Source organism: Lineus longissimus, chromosome 2, assembly GCF_910592395.1.
Source record: "Lineus longissimus chromosome 2, tnLinLong1.2, whole genome shotgun sequence".
NCBI classification, from domain to species: domain Eukaryota; kingdom Metazoa; phylum Nemertea; class Pilidiophora; order Heteronemertea; family Lineidae; genus Lineus; species Lineus longissimus.
The window spans coordinates 19502684-19527546 of record NC_088309.1 but is presented as its reverse complement, the minus strand read 5'-3'; the positions used below and the strand labels follow the sequence as shown (position 1 = coordinate 19527546).

At 42.2% G+C, this 24863-nt stretch overlaps 3 protein-coding genes across 4 annotated transcripts in view; 2 read left to right on the top strand and 1 right to left on the bottom strand.

Moving 5' to 3' along the window:
- The window catches only part of LOC135482744 (uncharacterized), a 44729-nt gene extending 37854 nt beyond the window's left edge, over positions 1 to 6875 (top strand). For both annotated transcript variants that reach the window (XM_064763071.1, XM_064763070.1), the window contains exons 7-10: positions 112 to 246; positions 1340 to 1469; positions 1784 to 1864; positions 2459 to 6875. In XM_064763071.1, coding sequence (XP_064619141.1) covers positions 112 to 246; positions 1340 to 1469; positions 1784 to 1864; positions 2459 to 2551 — 439 coding nt within the window. In that variant the 3' untranslated portion in view covers positions 2552 to 6875. The remainder of the gene's footprint in view (positions 1 to 111; positions 247 to 1339; positions 1470 to 1783; positions 1865 to 2458) is intronic.
- An 861-nt stretch (positions 6876 to 7736) lies between these two features.
- LOC135483732 (uncharacterized) lies at positions 7737 to 11350 on the top strand. The gene is made up of 5 exons (XM_064764743.1): positions 7737 to 8115; positions 8840 to 8951; positions 9623 to 9706; positions 9912 to 10186; positions 10467 to 11350. Exons 1-5 carry the CDS (start codon positions 8061 to 8063, stop codon positions 10694 to 10696), a joined length of 756 nt encoding a protein of 251 aa, XP_064620813.1. The 5' UTR covers positions 7737 to 8060; the 3' UTR covers positions 10697 to 11350.
- A 2626-nt stretch (positions 11351 to 13976) lies between these two features.
- The window catches only part of LOC135482742 (microtubule-associated protein futsch-like), a 30979-nt gene continuing 20092 nt past the window's right edge, over positions 13977 to 24863 (bottom strand). Inside the window, exon 3 of the mRNA XM_064763069.1 lies at positions 13977 to 24687. Coding sequence (XP_064619139.1) covers positions 20414 to 24687 — 4274 coding nt within the window. The 3' untranslated portion in view covers positions 13977 to 20413. The remainder of the gene's footprint in view (positions 24688 to 24863) is intronic.

Here is a 24863-nt window from a genome sequence, read left to right as displayed (position 1 = left end):
CCATTTTCAAGTCGTATATATTTCCTACTGGATGTACATGTATAAATGTATCTATACATCATATAACGACGATGTTGACGTCATCTAACCGTCACATATTTTTTATTCCAGAGAAGACTATGGGTGTATCCCTCGCGGCCACCTGACGTATATAGCACCGGAATGTTTGTCAACGATGTACATAGAACCACCAAGACTCGTCCAGGTTCAACCATTCATCAAGGCGACCGACATATTTGCATTTGGGTAAGTTTGAGACCACACCATACGGGAAAATACCATACGGGATCTGCATAGATAACGCCTTGCCATGATTGCAAGAAACCTCGGCCCGAACTTCGTCCAAACATCGACTTGGTAAAAGGGCCAAGGAAATGATGAGGAATTTATTACCACGACCTTTGATTAGCACGTATGAACATTTTTACGGGCAGGAATTGACCAATGGTCGAAAATTATCAACTAACAGGGCCGGTGTGACAGCGGATATAGTCCCCCTGGAGTCATAGTCTGGTATCATTGTATTTGACCAATTAAGCAGCATGATCTATTGTACCGCTAACCCTAACCAAAACATTTAGCAATGCGGGCTATTGTTACACGGACTATCAGCCCTAGGACTACTATCCCCGCCACACCGGGTCGCTCAATCATCAGTGTATAGCAGTATCGTCGACACGTTGGCGTTCGTCCTAACGTTACTATTATAAAATATATTTATTGAAGAAGACAACGCCATAGTTGTGGTAATAACACTGGCGTTTGTCTCTTTCGCCGGGCCCAGGCCTACTGGCTGCTTGTGTCCAGTTCTTCTCTCCCAGAATCCGAACGTATTAATATCATAATTATATATTGTACGACTCTGGCGTTGGTGAACCACAGAATCTTTTAAATGAAAGATTCCGGCGACCATAATCGGTTCAGTACAGTATCGCATTAGGTTAAGCAACTATATACACAAACAGGGACACGCCTTAAATTGATTGATGTCCGACGTACTAGCTATAATTACGCCACGAGGCATCCTGGCTTCGACCCACTGCTGATAGAATGACCCAGTGAATCCGGCACGAATCAATATCTTATACATCCACCTGTTGTCTTCGCGGCCGAATGCGAAAATTTAATTTTCTAAACTGTTTATTTTATCTTTGGGGTTTGTTTGCCTACTATAGTGTTGGTTTGATCGATTTTCTTAAAACAGTCCCGCTGAGCACATACGGTCCTCTGTGCATGTACATGTACATGCATCGTAAAATGTTGTATTATAGCCATCTTGTTTTCTCTACCTATTTGATTACTATTTTTTTACGTAAAATTTTGTCTTTTTTCATTTCAGTACTGTTCTCTATGAGTTGATGTGCGGACAGTTCCCGTTCCACGGTTGTCACGCTCAAGCCCTCATATACGGGGTCTGTAAAGGCAAACGGACGCCTCTGAAACACCTCAGATGTTCAGTGAAAATCAAGGTAGGTTTATACACCACTTGCACCTGAAAAGAACGACGTTATATGTTTTTGTGTTTTAGTTTTCAGCCGTTTCTTGGATGTTTCTCTGAGGCTGTTGAGTTCTTGCTTACTTGACTGACCTGATTCCTATTACATGTATACATTTTAGATGTTATCACGCATTTTGATATCACCCCTCAAATTTGGTTTGACTCTGAAAAGTAAGGTTAACAACTTGGGACACTGCTTTGATACTCTTCAGTAATTCTTTTCACTGCAACAGTATCTACTCGTTGATGAATATGTGGTACACATCATGCTCTTTAACATTTCAGAACCTTATCAGAGACTGTTGGTCGGAAACGCCCAAATACAGACCAGATTTCTCTCACATCAATAGGGAATTAAATGACAATGTAAGTTACCCATCACATATCATTTCATCAGTCCAAATTCCCGAGAACTCCAGTTACAGAAAAGCTGAACAGCGTCAAAACGAAAAATTTGACTGAGCCACGATAACTGTAAGCCAGCCTGAAAAGTATGCAGCCAAGATTACTGCGAATGCCGGCTGGTTGAAATGTGCACCTGGTCCCGTACATGTAAGCTTTACATTTATTTCCAACGAACGCTGCAAAATGATTTTCCGTAATAGACTTTCGTTGAGGATAAGTGCCGTATAATGTATTTCCAATTTGTGTTATTATCGTACGGTACCCCAGCAGCAGAATGTGATATGAAAATTTACAAGATAGTTACTTGGGGAGAGAGCCTGGAAGTAAACTGATGGTTTCTGCTTTATGCACGCCAGCTGCCATTGGTGTACTTTGTATTTTGATATATATTATAAGAGGATTCGGGGAAATCACCAAAAAGCTTTGAAAAGTTTAAGAAATCATTTGCACATTAATTTTGCTTATGATTTTGCGGTTTTAGACTTAGCTTTAGTTTCGTAAGCAACCTTAAAATGCTAACTTTTACAAAGTACATGTATTGTTCTTTCGTTGCAGGCTGCTCTTCACAAACGCCACAGTTCATCTGAGCCTGAGCGGATGAACCGGGTAGGGTCGCTGGCAAGGGCGGGAACAATAAAATATCGTTGAGGTAACCAGGCCGTATACTGGAGAAATTAGACCGAGCAGTCCCCGAGATCTGGCTTCAGTCGACGTTGCAATACGTTGGTATAGGACAACTCAAAGGAAGAGCTCAATGAGTTGGCTCGCGGTAATGAGAGGAGATGAGGCTGTTTACCCGTGCCCAGTCGTCTAAAGCGGCTGTGGTGAGTTGACATGGGGACTAGCAAAGGATAGTGTAGGTACATGTGGCTGGATTGTACCAAGGATTTTGGGCATGACACTCGGATGTCGAAACAGAGCTGAAATGGTTGCGAGTGTCATCGTTATTTACCATTTGTAGTGGCTTTGGATACAGTTATGATGTTTAAATGCATATCATGCAATGGAGAAGTGTTTTAAAGATCAATGGTGCGTAACAGCATGTTTTCCCATTGCCCTAACTGAATTGGCGATTTTTGAAGTTAGTCCAAGATGGCGTTAAAGAAGCATGAATTGCAAAAATAAAGCAGCACGAAAGATTGCCGATTTCAGTAGGATAAGGATGGCCCAAGTTAGGACTTTAATGCTGTGATGGCTGCGTTGAATGCAGACTGTAAGACGGGTGTAGTAATAGGACAAAAGAATGCAGGGAGCAGTGCAATAGTTTAGAAGATGAAAATGGCTGATGCATCCATTTTCATGTTAAATTGACGAATTGTTTTGAATGACAAGAAACATTTCACGATGGCTTGCTGCCAGACATGGACAAATTGGTGGGTTGGATTTATCCAACTGTTCTTTATCAAAATTAAATGTCAAATTGACATTGCATTTTTCCTGAGACGTGCATGGAACTATGCAGTGTTGTGCCTTTTAGCTGTGATGGTGTTAACTTAAGGCAGAGTGTGATGGTATCGATTTGTCAAAGTTTTTGTTGACGGAGAAGAGGTTTATTGCCATGTTTCATTGAATTCCATCTTACAAGTTAGTAGTCAGGTGCAGAAGACGTAGTGTGCATTTAAGTCACCATGGTAACGCCAAAGTATCCAGTGCAAGCAAGGCGGCTACAAAAAGGGTAAAAATATTATCTTTTTCGATCAAATCTATTGCACCAAGGGTAAAAGGGTAAAAGGAAGGAAACTCACTGATGGGATCCTTATGGCAGTTTTCAGATTATCTGATATGGAAGTTGAATATATCAACATAAAATGCTTCATGTTGACACCTTGTCTGCGGATATACACCTGTTTGATGGAAATTGGTAGAAACCGGGCACAGCTTTGACTCACTGAAGCATAACATGGACAGGCGGAGAAGATGGTTTTGGAAAGGATTTTACAAAGAGGACCACTGCTTGTGATGCAGAATGGTTACCGTGAATGCAACTCTTGGTTATATTGATGCAGTACTCCGTTGTTGACTGCAGCAATGGGTGATGTAATGCAACTTGGTTGTTGCAATTTTGGCTGTTGTCTGTGATTAAAGTGCTTAAAGATGCACATGCGTTTTTGTGCATTGGATAATCTGTGGTGTTTGTAAATACACATGTATACGTGGTTTTGTCACCCAGGAGAATCGGGTACCGAGAATTATTTTTGTGTGCGTTTTTCTACTCTATGTGATCAATGACATTTTCTACGTTAATGTGCAGCCGCGCTAGAGTCAAACGAATGTGATGAAAGTGACTATGTCTCGTGATGAAAACTTGAAAAGCTATCTGTTTGAAACTTTGGTACACTTAGTTTTATTAAGATGTTTAATTTGTCACACTCTTGGTGGTGGGTTTATAAGTTCTTTTCTCTGTTCATTCAGAATGTGCATTGAAATGTAAGTTTATATGTTGTAAAATGGCTCATTTCGTCGCCTAACTGACAAATCGAAGAACGCGTAAATGAAATTTGCAGCTAAACATTTTGAAGGGCATTTTGTGTTGGATGTCGATGTACATGTACAATGTAAGTCTTTACTCTTCTGAAGAGTTTTAGCTTCTATCGATTGCTTTCATTAGTTTTATGTTCAATATGTGAAAAGAACTGCCTTCACATATGTATTGAGAAGAGTAAACATTAACATTGTAAGCTTTTGAGCTAAAGTTACTAAAATGTTCTAACGCATAGATGTATAGTGTTGTACGATATCAAAAATACGATACATGTATTAAAACTCGCCTTGAATATTTTTGATGATATCAATGTTTTTTTTAAAGGCAGGTTAAAAGATCGTAGGTGAGATCATGAGGCCTGCACTCCATAGCGCTTGTAATCAGATCGGATGTTTATTCACATACATAAACAACCTTGGGTGTGGTTAATGTACGACTTGGACTACATGTACTCTAACGGTGATTGGCTGCCCAAAAGGCGCTCCGTTGATTTTGGACCGATGTCCCCGGCGGTGTATTGATGTACCTGACAGCTAGTTTCCCAAACCACTGCCTGGTTTTCGGCCTGGTTTAGCTCGTGCATTTTAGAGCTGAGGTGGTCATGTTAGACTATCGTAAAGATTGTTGGCATTCTCTTGCCTACAGCCTACATGGGATTTAGCAGATTCGCACGATAGTTTTGCCGTTAGGGTAAACTTAATGTTCATATCATCCCGTTTGACTGCTTTTGGGGAACTATTCACTATCACGAAAATCGAATCCGCTGTATAGGAACGTTTGAAGGGAATATGAGACAAAGAGGTAACAGAATGCGCCGGATATATAAGGCCCGAAGAGGTTGTGCTTCTGACTTTTGTAAATACAAATGTATGACATAATTCGCGCTTCCACACATTCAGAATTAAAGCGAAGCAAATACAATGCAACGTTATATTTCTGTGTTAGAATCTTGGTTAAGATTTTGATGTGCCAATATTGTTTGTACCTCAGTTTCAGGAATGGTATTTTTGTAATGTTATGTACTTAAAAACTCTCTGGGTATCTTACTATTGTCAAAGACGTGTTGTCTTCATTGGTTGTTTCTATATGAAAAGATTGCCGTTATTTTCATATCAATGGGTGTACACATTCAAAGGCGGCTGATTTCTTTCGTTCTCTGCCAATAGATGGCGTCAGTCAATGGATTTGGCAAATAGCAACTAAGCTTCGCTGTTTTAAAGAGGCGGTATGTTTGACTAGGTGAGGTATGACAGACAGGGGCAGGGCGCTTGAAGCCAGATGTACATGTAGCAATAGCATTGCTTGAAAAGGCCAGCTGGACGCCACCTTTCGACAGAACGCGAGAGTAGTCGGCAAATATTGTTATGTAGTGTTAGTGAACACAATGAAATGCAGTTTTGTGAGGTTGTTATTTTTTTAACTTTCTGCTGTAAAACAATTTGCACGATAATTGAAAATCTGAGAGATGCGGAATAATGAATTATAACAAGACAAAATATATTTCGCCACACAAACGAACGACGAATCACGAGGGTACATGCATGTGTACAAAACGTGTTTTCGAGGAGCAGCTTCAAAGATCCCCCTGAAACCATTAACAATACGCACCCTATCATAGGATAGGAAGAGCGAAAATTAAATTCGCGATAATATTGATGACACCACAGACCTTCGTTCTTCGTCGTTCGTAAAACGAAACCTGCCGGCGTCGCACCAAACATTTGACATTGGTTTTGGGTGTGGTCAGGCGTTTTCGGTTTTCTGAGGGTTGTATTCGAAGATACGAGAAGGCCACTTTGTCTGAAGGTGCGCTATACGATTCGAACTAAGGGCCTGTGTGCCTAGGTTTGATATTGGTGCGATGTCAGCGATTTCTGTCAACGAACTCGGAACTCGAACATGCGAAGTCGCGAATTTCGTACTAGATCACGTGTATTGCGAGATAGTATAAGTCGTATAGATACACCTTTAATTGGCAGAAATAGCTCCAGCCTATAGTCACCCATTAAGCGCATTTGATGCGCACCAAGACTAAGAATGTCAAACAATAAACCATGACAACAGAATCCCAGAACAAGTCTATGATGTCCGTAACTTTTTCATCAGAAATGTCGTATTTTTTCTAATTTGGCACTTGTTGGAATAACAATTACACAGGCATTGGCCATATACCGTTCAAAGAATTTGTATCAATTTTTCTATTTTGTATTAAAAACTCTGAGGACCCGATGGTAATTTTTGGATCAACAAACTTTTTGTACTTGTCATCGTTTATGTAGTGACGTCATCCCGAGTTATTGCCCCACGTGATCGAGCAACTGTACATTTATATTTACGAACTTATGTTCCAGTGACTCTCTTCTTTATGCCGCCAGGGGCGCGATTGAAGGGTAATCTTCTGGTGGCCATTCTGTTGTTTGTACAGTCAACTTCGGTGGCGTAGTTCTTTTATAGTAATAATGTAATGTTATTTATATATCTAATAAACACAACAGTTTGTAAAAGATGTAGTCTCATTTTCTTTGTCTCGTAACCATCTTGAGTGACCATCAAGGTTTCGACGTCTCATCATTACATTGGAGTTGGCCTTTAAAAACATGAGACGGGATGGGCAGGATTTTTTTCAATGCAGATTGTTGTCGTGTTCACAATCGATTTCGATTTCGATGTGGTCTTATCTTGAGCGGTCGGCCGACATCACGGGTGTGTATACTTAATTGATGCAGTTCAGTAGGTTAATGTGAAAAATATCCATACAATCAAATCAATGTTTATGCTTGTCGTCTGCTCATTATTTAGACCACATCATTAAGATATACCCTGCCCTAGTAATCTGTTGACATAACATGAGGAAAGTTCCATGCCTCACTCCCAGTCTTCACAATATTTGGTCAGAAACCCACCAGCCTAAGTTAATAATTTACTCCAACTGCGGCCCGATTGTTCCAAACAAGTTTCGTCACTAACGCTGGCGATAGCTTGATTAAGCGTTATCTCCTTCGATATGCCAGGGTTGGTGACAAAACGTTTTTCGAACGACCGGGACGTCGATTCGATATCATAATAATGTTATGTCGTACAATGCAACTCTATGATGTAACCCTCACATGGTACCCAATCAAAAGCTGACTTCATCATTGACGGCAGTTTCAGCACGTTCCGGGCCGGGGGCAGTCAGTCCCTTGATTGGCATTAGCAAATATTTTTGGCATTGGTCATGACACGACTTCCTTCTGTGGATGCCAAATTAGAGCGACTATACGCCATCGTCGGATTGTCAGCATGTTCACGCCATCGACCCAAATAAAATCATGAATCATGCACTGTCTAAGATAAGAAAGTAGGCCTGGTTGTAGGCTTGGCGTATGAGTCGGCCATAGGCCCCATTGTTTGGTATTGGACTCGAAATTATATTTCTTGTTCTGTGAATAATTCGTGGGGTTCCCACTTCTTAGACCTTGTGAGTCATAAAGAAGCCACGTTTTCGGCCTTTTGAAGGACTTCCTAAAATAGGTCTGAGAAGCCAACTTGTCGCAATTTCATTTTTGAGTGAAATTATCTGGAGAACTGTCAACGCTACTGTTCAAACGAAGACCACGCGGCTGAGGAGACGGTCTGGACCGAAGGAGTAACGCCATCTTCTTCCCAAAGCATCCGTCGAGAACCTAAAGCAACATGTCAATCAAGAAGGGATACTGCCTTGACGATGATTACGACTTCATATTGAAATGTAAGTACAGAACGCATGCTTTCTCTCGTCCGGAGCTTAAAGGCCTTCGTTCGATGCTCAGTAACCAATCAGGCAAGAATCCGTGCACAATTTGCGAGTTGTCGCCTAATCGGGCTATCACCTGTGCTTTCGACTATCAGAAGACACCAGTCTTTACATCAGTTGACAGTTGAAATGAACAAGGACATATGCATGTTAAACTCCGGACGCAGTGGACCGGCCTCGTCCCGGAAGAAGCACGATCAGGATGACGAAATGGACTGACCCGGGAGTCTAGGTCAAGTGGACTACATGTGTGGGTGACACACTTGATAAACGACAGGTGACCATCATCTTTACACAAAAACAGATCAATTTTAACACAGTTAACAATATCATCGATCTTAATTGCTCAAAGAAATATGGAATTAGAAATTTGTGTCATTCTGGATAGTGTTCGACACAGGATGCGGATAAAAATTTGCCGTATCAGGGCTTCCGTTAACCCAAAAAATCACGTATTTTTGCCCTTCGGTAATTGGAAGTCTTTCTTAACTAGTATTAGTATAGTGAGGGACCCTCCAAAAATGATGAAAAACCCTAAAACATTTTTTGGCGGGACTCCCGTATGCTATCAAGGCCGGAAAGTATACGAAGTGCCCAACTCTATATCTGCCCAAAGCTATTAGAGCCTTGTATTAACCTCATATTAAATGGTTTCATGTCGTTTTTCTTCTTTTGTTAGTGGTCCTCACAGGTGATTCCGGTGTGGGCAAAAGCAACATCCTCCTCAGATACACCGATAACCGGTTCGTGGCGGGAAGTAAACCAACCATAGGAGTGGAGTTCGCCAATAAGTAGGTTGTTCCTTTGTCGCCGCTGGTTTCTGTTAAAGTGAACTTATCCCTGCATTTTAGTTGTGACTTTGGCTTCCCTTTTGGCCCGTCCAATTTGGGACGAATCGAAAGAAACACCAAGGAATTTCCCTCGATGTAACGTAACAACGATAACGATGATTCTTGAACAATCAGTCTTGACAGGCGCACTAAATCGCTCTTTGAAGAATTTTGTAAATTCTGGCATCCTAACATAGTTAAAAACAAAAAGACGAGTGGTGGTAATTTGAGAAACAAATTTTATGTACTGAAATCAGTCTCTTGGTCCATGCAGACACGGGTACCTCCGGAATGCAGATATTCATTTCTCGATTCGATTATATGCGCATGTTCCAGCGGTATTGCCTCAGTCTGTAGTAGCCTCCGCGTCCACTGTAGGTATCCCGACCGTATTTGACCAACAGAACATCCAGCGGTAGGCTATTGCCTCCGTAGCCCACACCCATATTGACGCGCGTTGTTTGGAAGCTGAGCAATGTCTATACATTGAGGATCGAGATGATATTTGACGGTTCATTGGTCTCTCCAACCGCATATCGTAACCGCTCTTTTTATGCCTAAACCCTTTTTCTCACGGAATGACTCGAACATCTTATTCCTTTATTCTTCCATCTCGACCATTTTTCTTTCAGGAGTGTGAAAATCGAAGACAAGACGATCAAAGCGTCGGTGTGGGACACAGCTGGGCAAGAGGTGTTCAAGGCTGTTACAGCAGTGTACGTATTTCAGTGGGGATTGATCCCATCCAAGTTCGCAGCAAAGCGCACTCAGTTGGTGAAACTTCTAAACCACCTTGGTTTCAATGTTTCATTTTTATAATGGATTATGTATAGCTTCGTTTTGACCACGAAGGTGTTGTTGAGACAACTATTACAGGAGAGGGGGCACATTTAATTCTCATGGCGTTATATTTTCCTTCAGCTACTACCGCGGTGCCCAGGGAGCATTACTTGTCTACGACATCAGCAGACACAAGACATTCGAGAACTGCGAAACGTGGCTGCGGGAAATCAGGAACTTTGCAGCAGACGACATTCCCTGCGTACTCGTTGGCAATAAATGTGATCTACGTCATCTGCGTGACGTCACGGTGGAAGAAGGGAAGGAATTGGCGGAGAAAAATGGACTTTATTTTATGGAAACATCGGCCAAAGATGCTGAGAATATAGAAGCCGCATTTGAGGTGCTTTTTAAAAGTAAGTGGTCAATTTTTTCATTAGCCGTTTACATTTTTCATTATAATTCTTTTTGTCCTGGTGGATGACTGGACGATGTGTACTGAAGACGTTTAGAAGATGAGTATATGCCGTTGACGTCAAGGCGAATGACAGGCGCAGAACAATTTCGTTTCTTGAGACACTGAGGCACAACGTCCATGCAGTTATGATAAGAAGACCAAAGAATCATCTGTGACGTCCGTGTTTTCGGTACACTCGATATTTTTGTATTATGTATTCACATTTTTATCTTTCCTAGGCATTCTCGAGAGAAAATACAACGTTCGATCAAAGTCCGACCTCTCCGTACCAAGCACGGACCAACCTGATGCAGATGCGCCGCTGAGCGGACGCGACACCCGCATCATCAAGCTATCAGAGGAGGACAGAGTAGACGAGAACGGAACAAAGCAGACGACACATGGAAACAACAGCACAAACTTGAAAGAGAGACTCCGTCCAAAACAATGCTCTGGCTGCAAGACGTAAACCCAATGCATTTCAGTCAGTTCAACTTCTTAAAAATGTTAAAATTCCATTTATAATTGTTTTACTTCATGAGGAAACTTTTGGGAGACATAAACTATTGCTACATATAGAAATGTACTTTGCTCTTGCTGCCGTCAATCCTCTTGTGTTCATGAAATAGGGAGGCTTCGTATTAAAACTACCCGCTATTCGCATATGAGTATGTGCGTGCTCCCAATGAGCCAGAGCAAAATGGCCGTAGATGGTACATGTATTTTCCATCACCATGAAGTCACTCCTGACGTTAAAAGTGAAGTTGCTAAACCTCTCTGGTATATATATCCTGCGCTATTATGAACAATTCAGTGATGTAGCACTGAGACTCATCAATTCGAACAGACGGGCGTTCTTTGTACAGTTATATACAGTCATGTATTAGGAAGGCAGTTCAGCTTTAAATAATGCATTTTCTCCATCCCTCCTTCCCCAAATTTATAAAATTACCTATTGCACATAACCCGCCTTCATATCGTGAATATAATATATAAACTACCTGATAATCTTTGATTGAATGTCCATCCCCATGATATTATATAGCCTACCCGTACTCAAAAGCATATCGTAATTTTTTCACCGCAAGCTATCAATAAATGTATTAGATATGTCTACTGATGATTCCCACCTCGGATGTTAATTAATAAGAATATTAATCATTGTTTAAATCGCATGAAAAACAGAGAAATTTTACCCAAATCTGTGGCGCATGCTTTAAACCGGGACGTATAGGTGGCGACACCAGATAGAAGACAATCGACTCGATGTTTGTTGTGACTATGTCTTCGGTCATCGGGTTGAAGCGAATGTGAAAGTGTCACAACTTGTACCACAAACCTCTACGAGTCTGGGTAATTAAGCGGTATGTTGTGATATAGTTGACTCCTGGTTTTAAATAACGATTGTTGTTCTCATAACCGCCAACGCCGAAGCCTGCTTCCTTGCGATCAATCGTCTGAACATCGTCTGGAGAATACGGGGGCAGATGAAATTATGTCTGAGTCCGTTATTTGGATCCAAAAACGCCTGACAAATAAATCATGTCGGCGAAGACATTGTCGAAACGCGTTTCTAGCATCCGAGGCAGTATGACAGCCTTCCTGAGCATTTTGAAAATATACCGACAAAAAGCAATGGTCACTACTAAGAGAGGGTCAAAGATACTGTCTTAATCCATTGGTTACAACCAAGACGGTATGATCTGACAGCTGACCTGAGCCTTTCAAAGATACTCTCACTGTTCGTCGGTCACATCTTAGATGGTGTGACACTAACTTGAGTGTCACAACTCGTTGGTCGCCTCGAAGGCGGCCTAATGCTGGTCTGGAAACGCATAGTCCACACTCGGCATCCAAGATAGTATGACAGCCAGCTGAGCTTTTCGAAAATACTGTCACAACTCGTTGATCACATCCAACTCCGTGTGCCACTAGACTGGGCCTTTCAGAGTCCTAGCACAATCCGTTGGTCACATCTAAGACCGCATGACAGCTAGCATGAGCCGAGTATTATATGATGGTCGCATCGAAGACGGGACTGCTGGATCCTGTGCTTGCCTCAACTGGTTGGTCATATCAAAGACGGGATCGCTAGAGCCTGTGCCTTTCAAAGATACTTTCAAGGAGCTGGAGCTGGTGCCTTTCAAAGATACTGCCTCATCTCGTTGGTCACATCAAAGACAGGACCGCTGGAGCCGGTTCCTTTCAAATACTGCTCAACTCGTTAGTCACATCATGGAGGTATAAATAAGATACCTCCATGGTCACATCGAAGACGGGATCGCTAGAGCCTGTGCCTTTCACAATTTTTCGGCCACATCCGAGACCCTGACTGCTGGCCTTACCCAGTCAACGATACTTTTACAAATCGTTGGTCACACCCAAGACGATATATGACAGCTCACCTGAGCACTTCAAGTGTCCAAACGCATAGATAACGTCCAAAACGGCGGGTGTGACAACTTATCATCTTACAAAGACCCTTCGTCACGCGTTGGTCACATCCTTGAAGATGTAGCTTGCTTGAGCATATATGAGACACTGATCACATATGGAGAGGAGTGGCTTTCTGGCATTGTCTAGAGAGACCGTCACAATCAGTTGGTCGCATATTGAAGATATATAACTTGCCAGCCTGGTCACTTTAGAGAACTGTCACTGTCATCAGCTGAACTATCATCAGCTGATCATATATTCACGACGGGTGTCTTTCTAGCGCAGTTGAGACTGTCACACACAACCTATCACACACATGTATTGAAGATAGGTGTACTGATGGCCAAGTTGTTTCATAAGACACTGTCACATACAACCAGTTGGTCACAATTTGGAGACAGATGAGTTGCTACAGCCTGGGTATTCAAAGAGGCTGTCACGACCAGTGGATCACAAGTTGAAGACACACACGTTGAAGACAGATAGCTTGCTAGCTTGGTCATTTAAAAAAGACTGTCACAATCAGTCACCAGTGGCCAGCCAAGGACCACATGGCAAATAACGATAGCAGCTGAGACGAGCGAGATGGGGTTTACTTTGAGGCCAGATAGCCAAGGTAATATAAAACAGAAAGAGGTGTAAAGGAGGTTGAAGACAGATAGCTCATACTGTGATTACAAGTAGTGTATCACATATATGAAGACAAATGGATTTCTGACTGGGCATTTTAAAGACTCGGTCACATACAAACAGTTGATCAAGACAGGTGGATTGCTGTAGCCCAGGCTATTCGAAGAGACTGTCACAACCAGTTGATTACTACAGTTGAAGACACACAAGTTAAAGAGAGATGGCTTGCCAGTCTGGTCATTTAAAAGGGACTGTCAAAGACAGTTTATTGCATATTCGAAGATAGATGGATTGCTATAGCTCAAGCATCTCAAAGAGACTCACAACCAGTTGACTACTATAGTTGAAGACATGCAGGTTAAAGAGAGGTGGCTTACCAGTCTGGACATTTAAAAGAGACTGCCGGAAACAGTTCATTACATATTCGAAGATAGATGGATTACCTCAGTCCCGAGGGTGTCCTTGATCGAGATTCCATTGTTCTCAGGTTGTATAATATGTTACACTGATTGATTGAGCAGCTCATCTCAGTTCCAAGGTCAAGGGTAAAGAAGGTTAAAGTGTCAAGCCGGACGGTTACCTGTTCTGTAGTTGACATCGGCAGACCAGACTCCCGACTTTTATACCATACAGCAGTGTTATCCAGTTATTTGGCCAAAATAAAATAAAACAAACTTTCAAAATTGTGTGACAGCACTTTACCATAGTTTATTACTATTATGTATTATAATTAATCATGCGTGAATACAAGTGAGCGACATTGCATAAAACAACTGCGACTGTGATGTCAAACAGCAAGCTACAGAGGGGACCAAATAGGGCATACAGGGCGTATCAAAAGTAATGCAACTACATTTTCTTGTAAGTGGCCTGAACAGGACTCTCCCGTCCATGAGAGTATTGAGAAATCATTATAGCAAACCAATCATACACTGTACATATCAAACTGACGCATCTCGAGCTCTTACTTAGTGATTAGTCGAGATTTGTTCACTGCAATAATCTTGATACATCCTGTACAGTGGGCTGCATATGATAACAAGGATAATCAGATACTTTAGCAATCCAGTTTACATCACCATCTTACATGCACTGTCAACGGTTACAGTAATCATATAAGAAGCTATTGTGTTAAAGGGACACTAAAGGTAGGAGTCAATTGAGACAAATTTTCACCGGCTTGCCGATTGGTGTATCTACAGTGTCAGTGCACCAGCACCACTCCTCTTATATTTCTGCCACTGGTCAAAACAGACGGTTTCCTAACCATGAATACCATAAGTCACCTGGAAACCACCAACTTGACCCCCTATCTCCTGCCTCTAGTGCTCCTTTAGAGATGGCGGCGCCACCTTACCAACTTATGGGAACTGACACAACAACAGGCAGAAAAGAAAATGTGTCCAGATTTTTCTTGTCTCTGTGGCCCTCTAGCTCCCGCCTATACTAAACCTTTAAAGCACATTATTACTGAACAGGGTTATATCTCTTTGGGACAAGACCAAAGCATACAGCATGTTCACCATCTGGTGACAAAATTTGACAAACATCCTTCACCCTTTGATTCATTTTTCAATTAAGATGGAGTTGTTCTATTCATTACAAAGTCGTATTCTAATCTATCCAATTAATTCTAATCCACAATCAAAATTGGCATTACGACAGTTTCGGACACAGGCAAACAATACTTATTTGAAGATAAGACCGGTTCTTGATTATTTCACAGTCGCTTTGTTGTCATGGTCACAAATACACTCAAACAGTAACGAGATACTGAATCCAACCCTTTATTTTACAGGATACAGACAAATGGCCAACAGTTTATCAATCCAGGGGAGGCTTTAAAAGTTGGTATTGTCACACTGAATGGACATGGCTGACTTTCAAGTATGCTGACACCAAATGCATCAATTTTGATAATTTTAGGCTCCGTTACAGAGAATACAGTATGTTGATACCAAACAATTACCGTTACTTTTAGGCTCGATTACAGAGTTTACAGCTGATGAAGCCAAACAACAATTACAGTTAATTTTAGGCTCAATTACTGAGTTTACAGTAGGTTGATACCAAACAATTACCATGACTTTCAGGCTCAATTACAGAGTTTACAGCTGTTGATACCAAACAATCACCGTGACTTTCAGGCTCAATTACAGGGTTACGGCCGTCGATACCAATAATTTACAGCTAATTTTATTCTCAATTACAGAGTTTACAGTATGTGGATACCAAACACATCAATTTTGATAGTTTTAGGCTCGACTCAAAGATGCCACCAGCTAACCTGCACATTTCGAGAACATAAAGTGTAGAAATAGTCCATTGTATAAGTAGACACCTTTTGATACAGATAAAGAAGGGAAACAAATTGCAACTCTTTGACACAACTAGTCACGATAAACAGTTCTGTAGAAAAATATAGCACAAGAGAGAGACTAGCAGGTGAGGTAACATTCATTATTGTTCAACGTTGTAGGCATAAGTGTCATCTATTTCAAGTCACTTGGTATCATGATTACATCAGTTTTGAGGGACATTAGATGGATTTGGGTAAAATTTCACTATCTGAATGCTGTCACTGGTTGATACATCTGAATTTCCGATTCTAAAGGCGAAAACTAGTAATCCAAATCTGGAAAAAAATACACCAAACTTTTCCTTTTCAAGCATATCAAAAATGTCAGATTGCTATCAAAAAGGTTGGATCAAATATTTGTTACAATAACATCTTGCAAAAAAATGGGCTAGAACTTGTGATTCGAACAGAAATCGACACACAACAGGACACATTTACTAGGTAATCTCACTACGTCGATTATCTCCATTTCTAGGAACGATCAATACCCATGTATGGTAGATCACATCGCCTATTCGACAATTGTTCCAGTCAGACATTAACGAAAACAGCAGTTTGATATTAACATTCAAAGCAGGTCTTGACAAAGGGAATCCAAGGATTTCCCACCAACATCTCGAAAACAAACAAACAAGTTAGTATTTATCAATCCTTTTTGAGCGAGGCCACACTCACTTTTTCAATTTTCACGAAAGCATCAATAACTGGTTGATTTTAAACAAAGTCTTAAGAGCACATATTACACCACAATGTGAACTAGTTTAGATGTCCACCAACAACTGCCTTTCCACGCCGAAGAAATCATCATTCCCCTCAGTCAAGACACACAAAGCACAATCATGATTGCATAATAAAAACTAATAGAAAACTGGAAGCGGGCACAATTTAGACAGGAGAAGTTTTCCTTCGAGCTTTAGACAATGCACTAACTCCTGTATGACAGTTGACACGTCAGAGAAACAGGCATTTTACAGTGGAACCCCCCCTAAGCGGACACCTCTCCACTAAGGACACACTCTCTTTGAAGACACAGCATTTGGTCCCAATTTCCATTGAGATTGAGATTGAAATCCAGACCTAAGAATTACCAAACCAATTATTTCTAACTTAGAACTTTGGAGTAATTGGTTTTGGGATCTCACACCTGCCTGTTTCTTCGATGTGCCAACTTCACAAACAAATGAACAATGATACAAAATGGCCTCAATAAAGGAAAAATAATTTGCAATTTGCTAGAAAATGGACTCTTGTTCCTCCAGCCCAACTCATGGGCGCATACCAATCACATGGTTGGGTCCTACTCGCGAAAAAAAAACAACCCTTAAATTCCTCACATCTATAACTAACTATATGACTGGATTCTTCCAGCTTTTACTCATCTAACACACATGCACAGACATTAATGTACAAATATATAACATATCCAATTCAGAGCCGTTGGACAAAAACAAAAATACCATATTCAGTTCAAGTTACACTCAGGGTGTATGAATTAGGGAGTAGCCAGTTAGGGACAAAAAACATCTAAAATCTCAATTTTTTTTCTCAACACAGTCCACTTAAATTCCAAGACGGTTTTGAACAGGAGTTACGAAATGTTTTAGAATTCAGGCCAGAGTAGAAACACTATTTCGAAATAACTTTCTTAACATATGAATATATCCCCTCAAAATGAATAAGTTGCACAAATCTAATCAGAGCACAAGCCAAGGCCATGGTTATAAACAGTCATTTGGTGTAAAAGCATAGCGTGGTAGTAGTGCTGTCAAAATGTTCCGAAATATAGTCCAGTCAAATTGGGACAAACCCTAAAATGACTGGACTAAAAACTTACAAGCAGGAGGAGAAGCTGTCTATAGCGATACATTTATGATAATTTCAATCTGCTCATTCTGGACCATTTGACCCTTTGGTCCCGTCCATGTCGCTTGCACAACGCTATCAACTGTTGCACTACATCAAGCAAATACACCCGAAAGCCATATTGAAATTCCAGCTGGTTTTGATGCCAGATATATGGAACACAATCATACATGCACATATGTTAAGTCTACAGGTGAAATCAACACTGTACTTGGGAACACAAAAGGTATGATCTTTTAACTTGTACATTTCTTATATCACTGCAAACGGTATATCGTTTTCTGACCTTGTTCATCTTTCATACACTATTTTCACACAGGATTTTTTTTAATTCATTTTCATGTGCAACTCAATTTGGATATCATTTCAATGTCTCAATACTAAGCTCAACTGCTCCTGCGCATAAATGTCTCAATCTAATGGCATTGAAATGTTCTTGTTAAGCTATAAGTTTCTGAAATAACTTACAATACAGTATTACATGGCATGCAAGTCTAGTATAATGTTTAAGCATGTATAAATGTCACATGCAGTTTCTGTACAGATATCTTATCAGCAAACAATATATAATACATTTGGCAGATCATGAAATCAAAATAATTCAGAGCATGGAGAGCTAAAATGTAAAGATCATTTTCCCATATTTAAATTTTTGTGGAAATTTTCTCAAGACATAATACTAATTTAGCTTAATTCTTCCTATGATGGGGCTACGAATCACTAGGGTACTCGTTTGAGAGAGCTTCTTTTTGACCCTGTAACAAAAAATAAATAAACAAACAGGCAACTTTGCTCTCAGCATGTAGCAGCTGATTTACCTTGATCTGGAAATAGCAACAGGCCTTTACAAAAATACAAATGTAGAAACAAAAAAACTAAAAAAGACCCCGCTTCTTATATTTAGGGAATCCAATCAAACTAAATTTACCAGTGGAAAGGGCATGTGGAGTTTAAAGACCCAAAATATGTGATGGGGAAATCAGCTGTTAAAGATGATGACGTCTATGAAGGCATTTCAACTTCCAACTTGCAAATATTTCACAATCAGATGAAAGGTTCAAGGACAAGATGAGGGTACCAGTATTTACAATACAGAGCAATCATCTATTCCGGCATAAGTGCGACTTGGCTCACATGCCAACATCTGAATAAACTTGTGCACATCTACAGGTTTCCTGGCTACTCATATACACTGTAAATTAAGGTCTACACAAAAGCATTAACGACAACTGTGAGTCTGTTCAGTAAGCAAGTTAGGCTACTTAGTCAAATTTCAAGTTACATATAAATCGCCTTTGATTGCAAAGTTACATATCAATAACCTTTAACATTGTTTAATGGCTTAGATCTCCACTGCACATCTGTTATAATTCCCAACCCCGAATAAATAATGTGCTAACACTTGCATCTCACCTGTAGAACATACTTTCAAAGGTACCTCAGTATTTAGGAAATTCACTTCCTCTGTCAGGATATTTTTTCACTGTGATCTGTTATTTATGTTTTTCCTGTTAATTTATCAGACATTAACAAGTTTCCAATGATGAGATGAGTAAACACATTGTATTTATGTGACCAGTCCAGACACTAAGAGTGTAAACAAGTCCCGTCACAGCCTCACCGATTTCATCATAACAGATTTATGCTGTTGGACCTCCACTATGGTTTTAACAATAATCCCCAAAATACTCAATCAAACATCTTGAACAGATGAAGTCAACATGTAAACCAGAACAAGGAAAAATTGTAAGCGTTGCCCACTCTCATTCCAAAACAATTATCTGTTATTGGCACTAACATAATGAACCTCTGGCCGTTGCCGGGCATTGGCATTGCAATTCAATTTCACATTAATAAGAGGCTCCTCAGTACGTTCTCAAACACATTTCGCATCTGTAGATATGTTATGCAAAAATACCCAGGCTTACAATAGACACCAGTGCACAGTCAACAAAAAGCAGCAAAATCGATAAGAATCTGGCGAACCTATTTATATATACGCAGCTTCTCTCTCACTGTGATCACTATGAAGCATGATCATTCCATCTCGAGAACATTTGTATAAATTAATCTAACTACAAGTCGAATACGATATAGAAGGATATTCGCGGCATACCTAGGTCTTCTCGACCCTATGGTTCATACACCCCAACATCACGAAGGACACTCCAGGTCAATTATCACAGGCCAAGTAACTTGGTGGCACCATGGCCTTTCTCATGACGTTATCCCAGATAAGGAGATTTGTATTGGGACAACTAACGCAACATGACCAAGTCACCGACTGTTAAGTCTACTTGCAGCCCTTAGAATGACCAAGTCTTTGGCCCAACTGTTTGCCAGCTCAAGGTTAACCCAGTCGTACCAGTCTGTAGCACAAGGTCCGTCACTCTGAGTCATGATCACTCATACTCTGCATTACTGACCTGGACACCTTAGGGGCATTCTTTTGCATTCTTGAACATGTTGAACTCCATATGTAGTGACAATCTGCCATGGTCTGACAGCAAGTGTCATTTGAACTTTTATCATGATCACAGGCAGAGGCCTACACTGCACTATTTTCACCAGTCGACACTGCCAATGTCTAACTAAGTCCCTTGTCCGACATGGTGCTTCCGAGCAGTATCTACCAAATCTCGATCTCGTGCTTCTGCCTTTTAGGTTCCAGAACCATTCTTCAAATCAAATACGCAAGACGAGCAAAAGAGCAAACTGGCCTCACCAGAGTTAGCAAGCCAGTGCCCGCAAATATGGAGTAAATACCATAAAATTCCAACTATTTTACATAAATTTTTCTGACAATAAATCGTAAGCAGTCCGTAAAGACATAATTATCACTTAGTAAGTTCATAGCAGACCATGCCACAAATTAATAATCTAGTTTACACATGGAATTCAAAATTCTAGCCTATATGCAGCGCAGCTCGTCTCATGATCCTGTAGTTGTATTGTACACCTGCTGGCAGATGGCGCTACGTCTATTTTCAAATCCATAAGCTGATCTCGGTGAAGTCCCATCCAATGACGCAACGTGTCATTGTCGTATGTTGGTATGATTGTGACTTCTAGACTGCCGTCTTCCCACGTCTGTTTGGCATCTAGCAAAGCCGTGAAAACGCTCGCTGGGGGATTTATACTACTGATTACATAATACCTTGCGCGCACACGTCGGAAGAAATCCATGTCGCAGTAGGCACCATTTCCATGATGTGGAACATAGGTCAAGTCAACATAGACCGGCACTACTGGTGTCAGCGGCTTAGCTTTGGCCGCAGGGGCAGAGGCCGAGGATGCACGCGACTTTGCAGATGCTGGTTTACTAGCAGGAGCCTTCTTGGCTGGGGCCTCAGCCTTGGGTGCTGGGGCGGAGACTGGGCGAGTCTTCTTTGTGGCAGTCGCGCTTGCACTGGCTGGTCTCTTGGTTACTTCCTTTGTTTCCTTAGCATCACGCGTTGCTTTGCCGTTAGCCGTAGGTTTGGCAGCTGCTGGAGCAGGGGATCCTCTCTTCAAAGGCTTAGTTGGTGAGACTGGACTCTTCTTATCGCCAGTTTTCTTTGCATCAGCTGCTCGACTCTTGGCGGCATCCGGCTTCTTCGCCGCCGGTTTCTTGGTTGCAGTTTTAGGGTCAGCAGCCTTATCATTGGGCACACTGTTCACTGCGTTAGTTGCACCTCCTTCCTCTGGAGGTGGAGGTGAAGGTAGACCCATAGGTTCTCCCCATCCTTGGAGAGGGTCAAAGGGGGCCATGCCTTGCTGACCATCGGCTGTTCCGTCAGCTGGTGCCTCTGGCATTCCTTCAAATGGATTGCATGGCAGTGGCTCCACTGGATGTTGGAATGGTTCACTTGATTCAATACCAAAGAATGGATTCGATGCATCGGGTGATGTGGAATCACTTTGTGCATTATCATTGAAAGGATTAGAACTAGGGGAAGGTACGTCGCTGTGTGGCGTCATCAAATCACTTTCTGGAGTATGCTGGTCATTTTCTGGAGAATTATCTGTGAAAGGGTCGGAGGGAGCACCGTAATTGTCGTATAATGGCTGACTAGATGGTTGAGTAGTATTACAGGTTGGATCACTATCTATGGCAGGTTGTTCCATTAGGTTTTCCTGTGGGTCATCTAGAAGATTTGGTTGTTGGGGAGTAGCGCTGACATCGCCAAGAAGATCATCTTCACCCTCAAATGCAGCATTGCCAGATTCGCCTTGGATCAGGTCTGGAGCAGACGCGGCCTCTGGTTCTGTTGGTGTTGGTCCAACAACAGTTGGCTCATCCTCCACAAAAGGTTCCCTTCTCTCAGGACTTCCTTCTCTCTCTTCGCTCTCGCCTGTCATTTCGATCTCTGTGTCTGGCGTTTCACGTGACAGAGAATCTGACGGCACTGAGGAGGGGACACTGGACTCTCTGCTTCGTGCTCCTTCATCTTCCTCACCTTCAGCAGCTTGCAGAAGGTCTGGTTTCGCATCCACCTGATCGGTATTGCCATTTGCTTCGTCATCATCATCATAGATACCCATCTCCTCCATAGCATTTTTATCAGCTGCAACCAGCTCCTCTGGTGAGAAATTGGCATTCTGAACATCTTGGTGCTGCTCTGGTGACAAATCAGCAATGGCATCTGCAGCGGGCATTGACTCTTCCTGTCGCATGGGTAGTTCCTCTGGGCGCTGTGGCTCAACCGGTGCAGATTCGGGTACCTCTGTAAGATGTTCATGACTTGGCATAGGCTCTGGAACATCAAAGCTATCCTTAGCGACCGACTGTTGAGGAGTCATGAAAGGGTACTCTGGAGATTCAGGTGCGGCCTGATTATCATCGATATCCACATCTTCAATGTTTTCCTGTGGGTCATGTCCATCCATGCCATCATAAATACCCATTTCTTCCAGTGATGCTTTCTCCTTTGTAACTTCACTTGCTTCAAACTCATGTTTCTCCAATTCCTGCTCTTGTTTGGGTGCTCCATGCAATATCTCTACAGGCTCAGGTTCGAAACTGCCAAAATCTATTCTTGCAGGGTCAGGCAATGCCTCCGGAATAACAGGTTCAACTGCTGGCTCAGGAACAGACTCTTTTGCTGGTTCATCTGATACTGCAGGAGCAGATTCATCTGATTGTGCTACCTCAGCTTCGATCAAATCGACAGGCTTAGCTTCTTCAACTGGAGCTGGCTTGGGTGGCTCCTCCCAGGCAGCTTCTGGCTGTGGAACATCTTTTGGAGACTCTGGTGCCGTTTCTGGAACCATTGAAATCAACTCTGGCTCCTGGGCCGGTTCAGGGCTCAGTGGGGCTGCCTCTACCGGTTCTGGGCTCAATGGGGCAGCTTGTACAGGTTCTGGGCTCAATGGAGCAGCTTGTACTGGTTCTGGGCTTAATGGGGCAGCTTGTACTGGTTCGGGGCTCAATGGAGCAGCCTTGACTGGTTCTGGACTAAGTGGAGCTGGCTCCGCCTTCACTGGTTCAGGAGCAACGGGGGCCAAGTCTGGCAGAAGAGGTTGACTCTCTTCCTTTGGAGTGATGGGAGCTGGCTCGCCTTGTGGGGAGATGTCCATAAGGTTTTGTGGTGGCACTATTGGCTCAGCTGGTGGAGCTGGTTCTTCCTTCTTAGGTTCAGCAGCAACTACGTCAGGAATAAGAGGTTCTGGTGCTGGAGGCTCTTTAGCTGGATCTTTGGTCTCGGGTATTGAACTAGCTGGTGTGTCTGAAGGAGTAATGCTGGGAGAACTCTTGGGTTCCGAGGAAGCAGAGGAGATTGAACCCTTCGGCTTCTTCTTCTCCCCGGTCGCAGTACTCTTGGGAGGGGCTGGTTTCTTGGCAGTTTCCTTCACTGGAGTGGCCGCCTTAGGAGGGGATGGAGACTTGCTTGGTGCTTTCTTCTCAGCGGCAGGGGCAGCAGCTGGTTTAACCTTAGCGACTGCAGCCTTGGAGGCCGACTTACTAGCACTGCTCGACTTCCTTACCTTGGCATGCAAATCATTATCACAGCAACTGGGATGCTTCAGAAAGTCCAGCGTTTTTAATCGGTCAAGACCTTCGAATATTTTCTGTTGGGGTGCATTACCAGGGAAGAAGATTCTAGTTATGTTTTCGTCGGCTGCGGCTGGTTTCCAGACCAGCAGTGCGCAGACGGACAGTACCTCTGGTAGAGGAAGCTGTTGAGGCATCTTCACAGTCGAGAAGCTGCGTACATTTTTGCTCCACTGGGTGAGGAAATCCTTCAGCTCTTTGGTATCTTGTACAGGATTCAGAATATACATGTCAAGACTTCCATGGCCAACCTTATGATACAGATTAATAGGCGCGATGGCGGGAGAATTTGTTCTAGTACAGGGGGTAGGAGAGTGACCGATGTTTTTCATGTTATCAACAATCTTGTTAGCTTCATTCAAAACATTGACCAATAAACCTTTATCGTCACCATTTGTTTTGCCATTTTCAACAGCATTATAATACACATATCCCACTTCAGGGTGGACATTTTCAGAGGATTTTCTCTGTAGAACACTGCTGATGCCGAAAATATTATCAGAACTCAAATGCGTTAGAAGGACAGCATCAATCCTATCTAAATGTCTAGTAAAATCCCAGAAGCAAGCTTTCCTACTGTAGCCTCCATTAATCAGCAGATTGAAACCGCTGATTCCAAACAAAGATGAATCACCCTCACCACCAGGGAATATGTAGAGGGTAGGTTTGCTGAATCGGATATTCCCGACCACATCGGATGACTGTAGTAAGTCTCCGACATCATGACATTTGATGAAACTTGACAAATAGGCGGTAAACTGGATAACTCCGGCTAGTTCCGGGAGATGATCATCTGGGTTTATTGCGGCCTTGATGTTCTTGCACTCTTTAGTAAGGGCTGTGGTGCTCCAGTCACCCTCGCCAGGGCAATGAATCGACAGGGTGCAATCATTCTGTGTTAGTCCGGGCTCGACGTCTGGTGAGCGACAGGCCTGGACCAGGTTGCTGAAGTTGAAGATGTCATCTTGCAGTATCCATGCTCCGGTGCCGTGAATGGCATGGCCGGCGTAGATGATGTGCTTGTGTCTCAGTGACGCCGAGAGCAGGGACCGGATACGGCCTGTCAGCGTCTGGGCAGTGGGATAGATCAGGACCTCAGTCTGTAGGTTGTCGGCAGAGTGGGTGATGATACGCTCCCCTGAAAAGATGAGGAAAGAAATTAGCTACAAAAGGTATAACAGATACAGAACAAAACCAAGTCTGAAATAGCTATTCAAACAGTAGTTATTTCATGCTCCAAGTTTTGAATTCATACTAGGGTTACGAATCTGTCAAACTTTGATGCAACAATTCAACACATATTTACTAGTCCAT

Coding starts and splice junctions, on each gene's coding strand:
- LOC135483732 (XM_064764743.1), top strand. CDS start 8,061: ATGTCAATCAAGAAGGGATACTGCCTTGACGATGATTACGACTTCATA. Junction 8,952..9,622: donor GGAGTGGAGTTCGCCAATAA/GTAGGTTGTTCC, acceptor TTTTTCTTTCAG/GAGTGTGAAAATCGAAGACA. Junction 9,707..9,911: donor TTCAAGGCTGTTACAGCAGT/GTACGTATTTCA, acceptor ATTTTCCTTCAG/CTACTACCGCGGTGCCCAGG.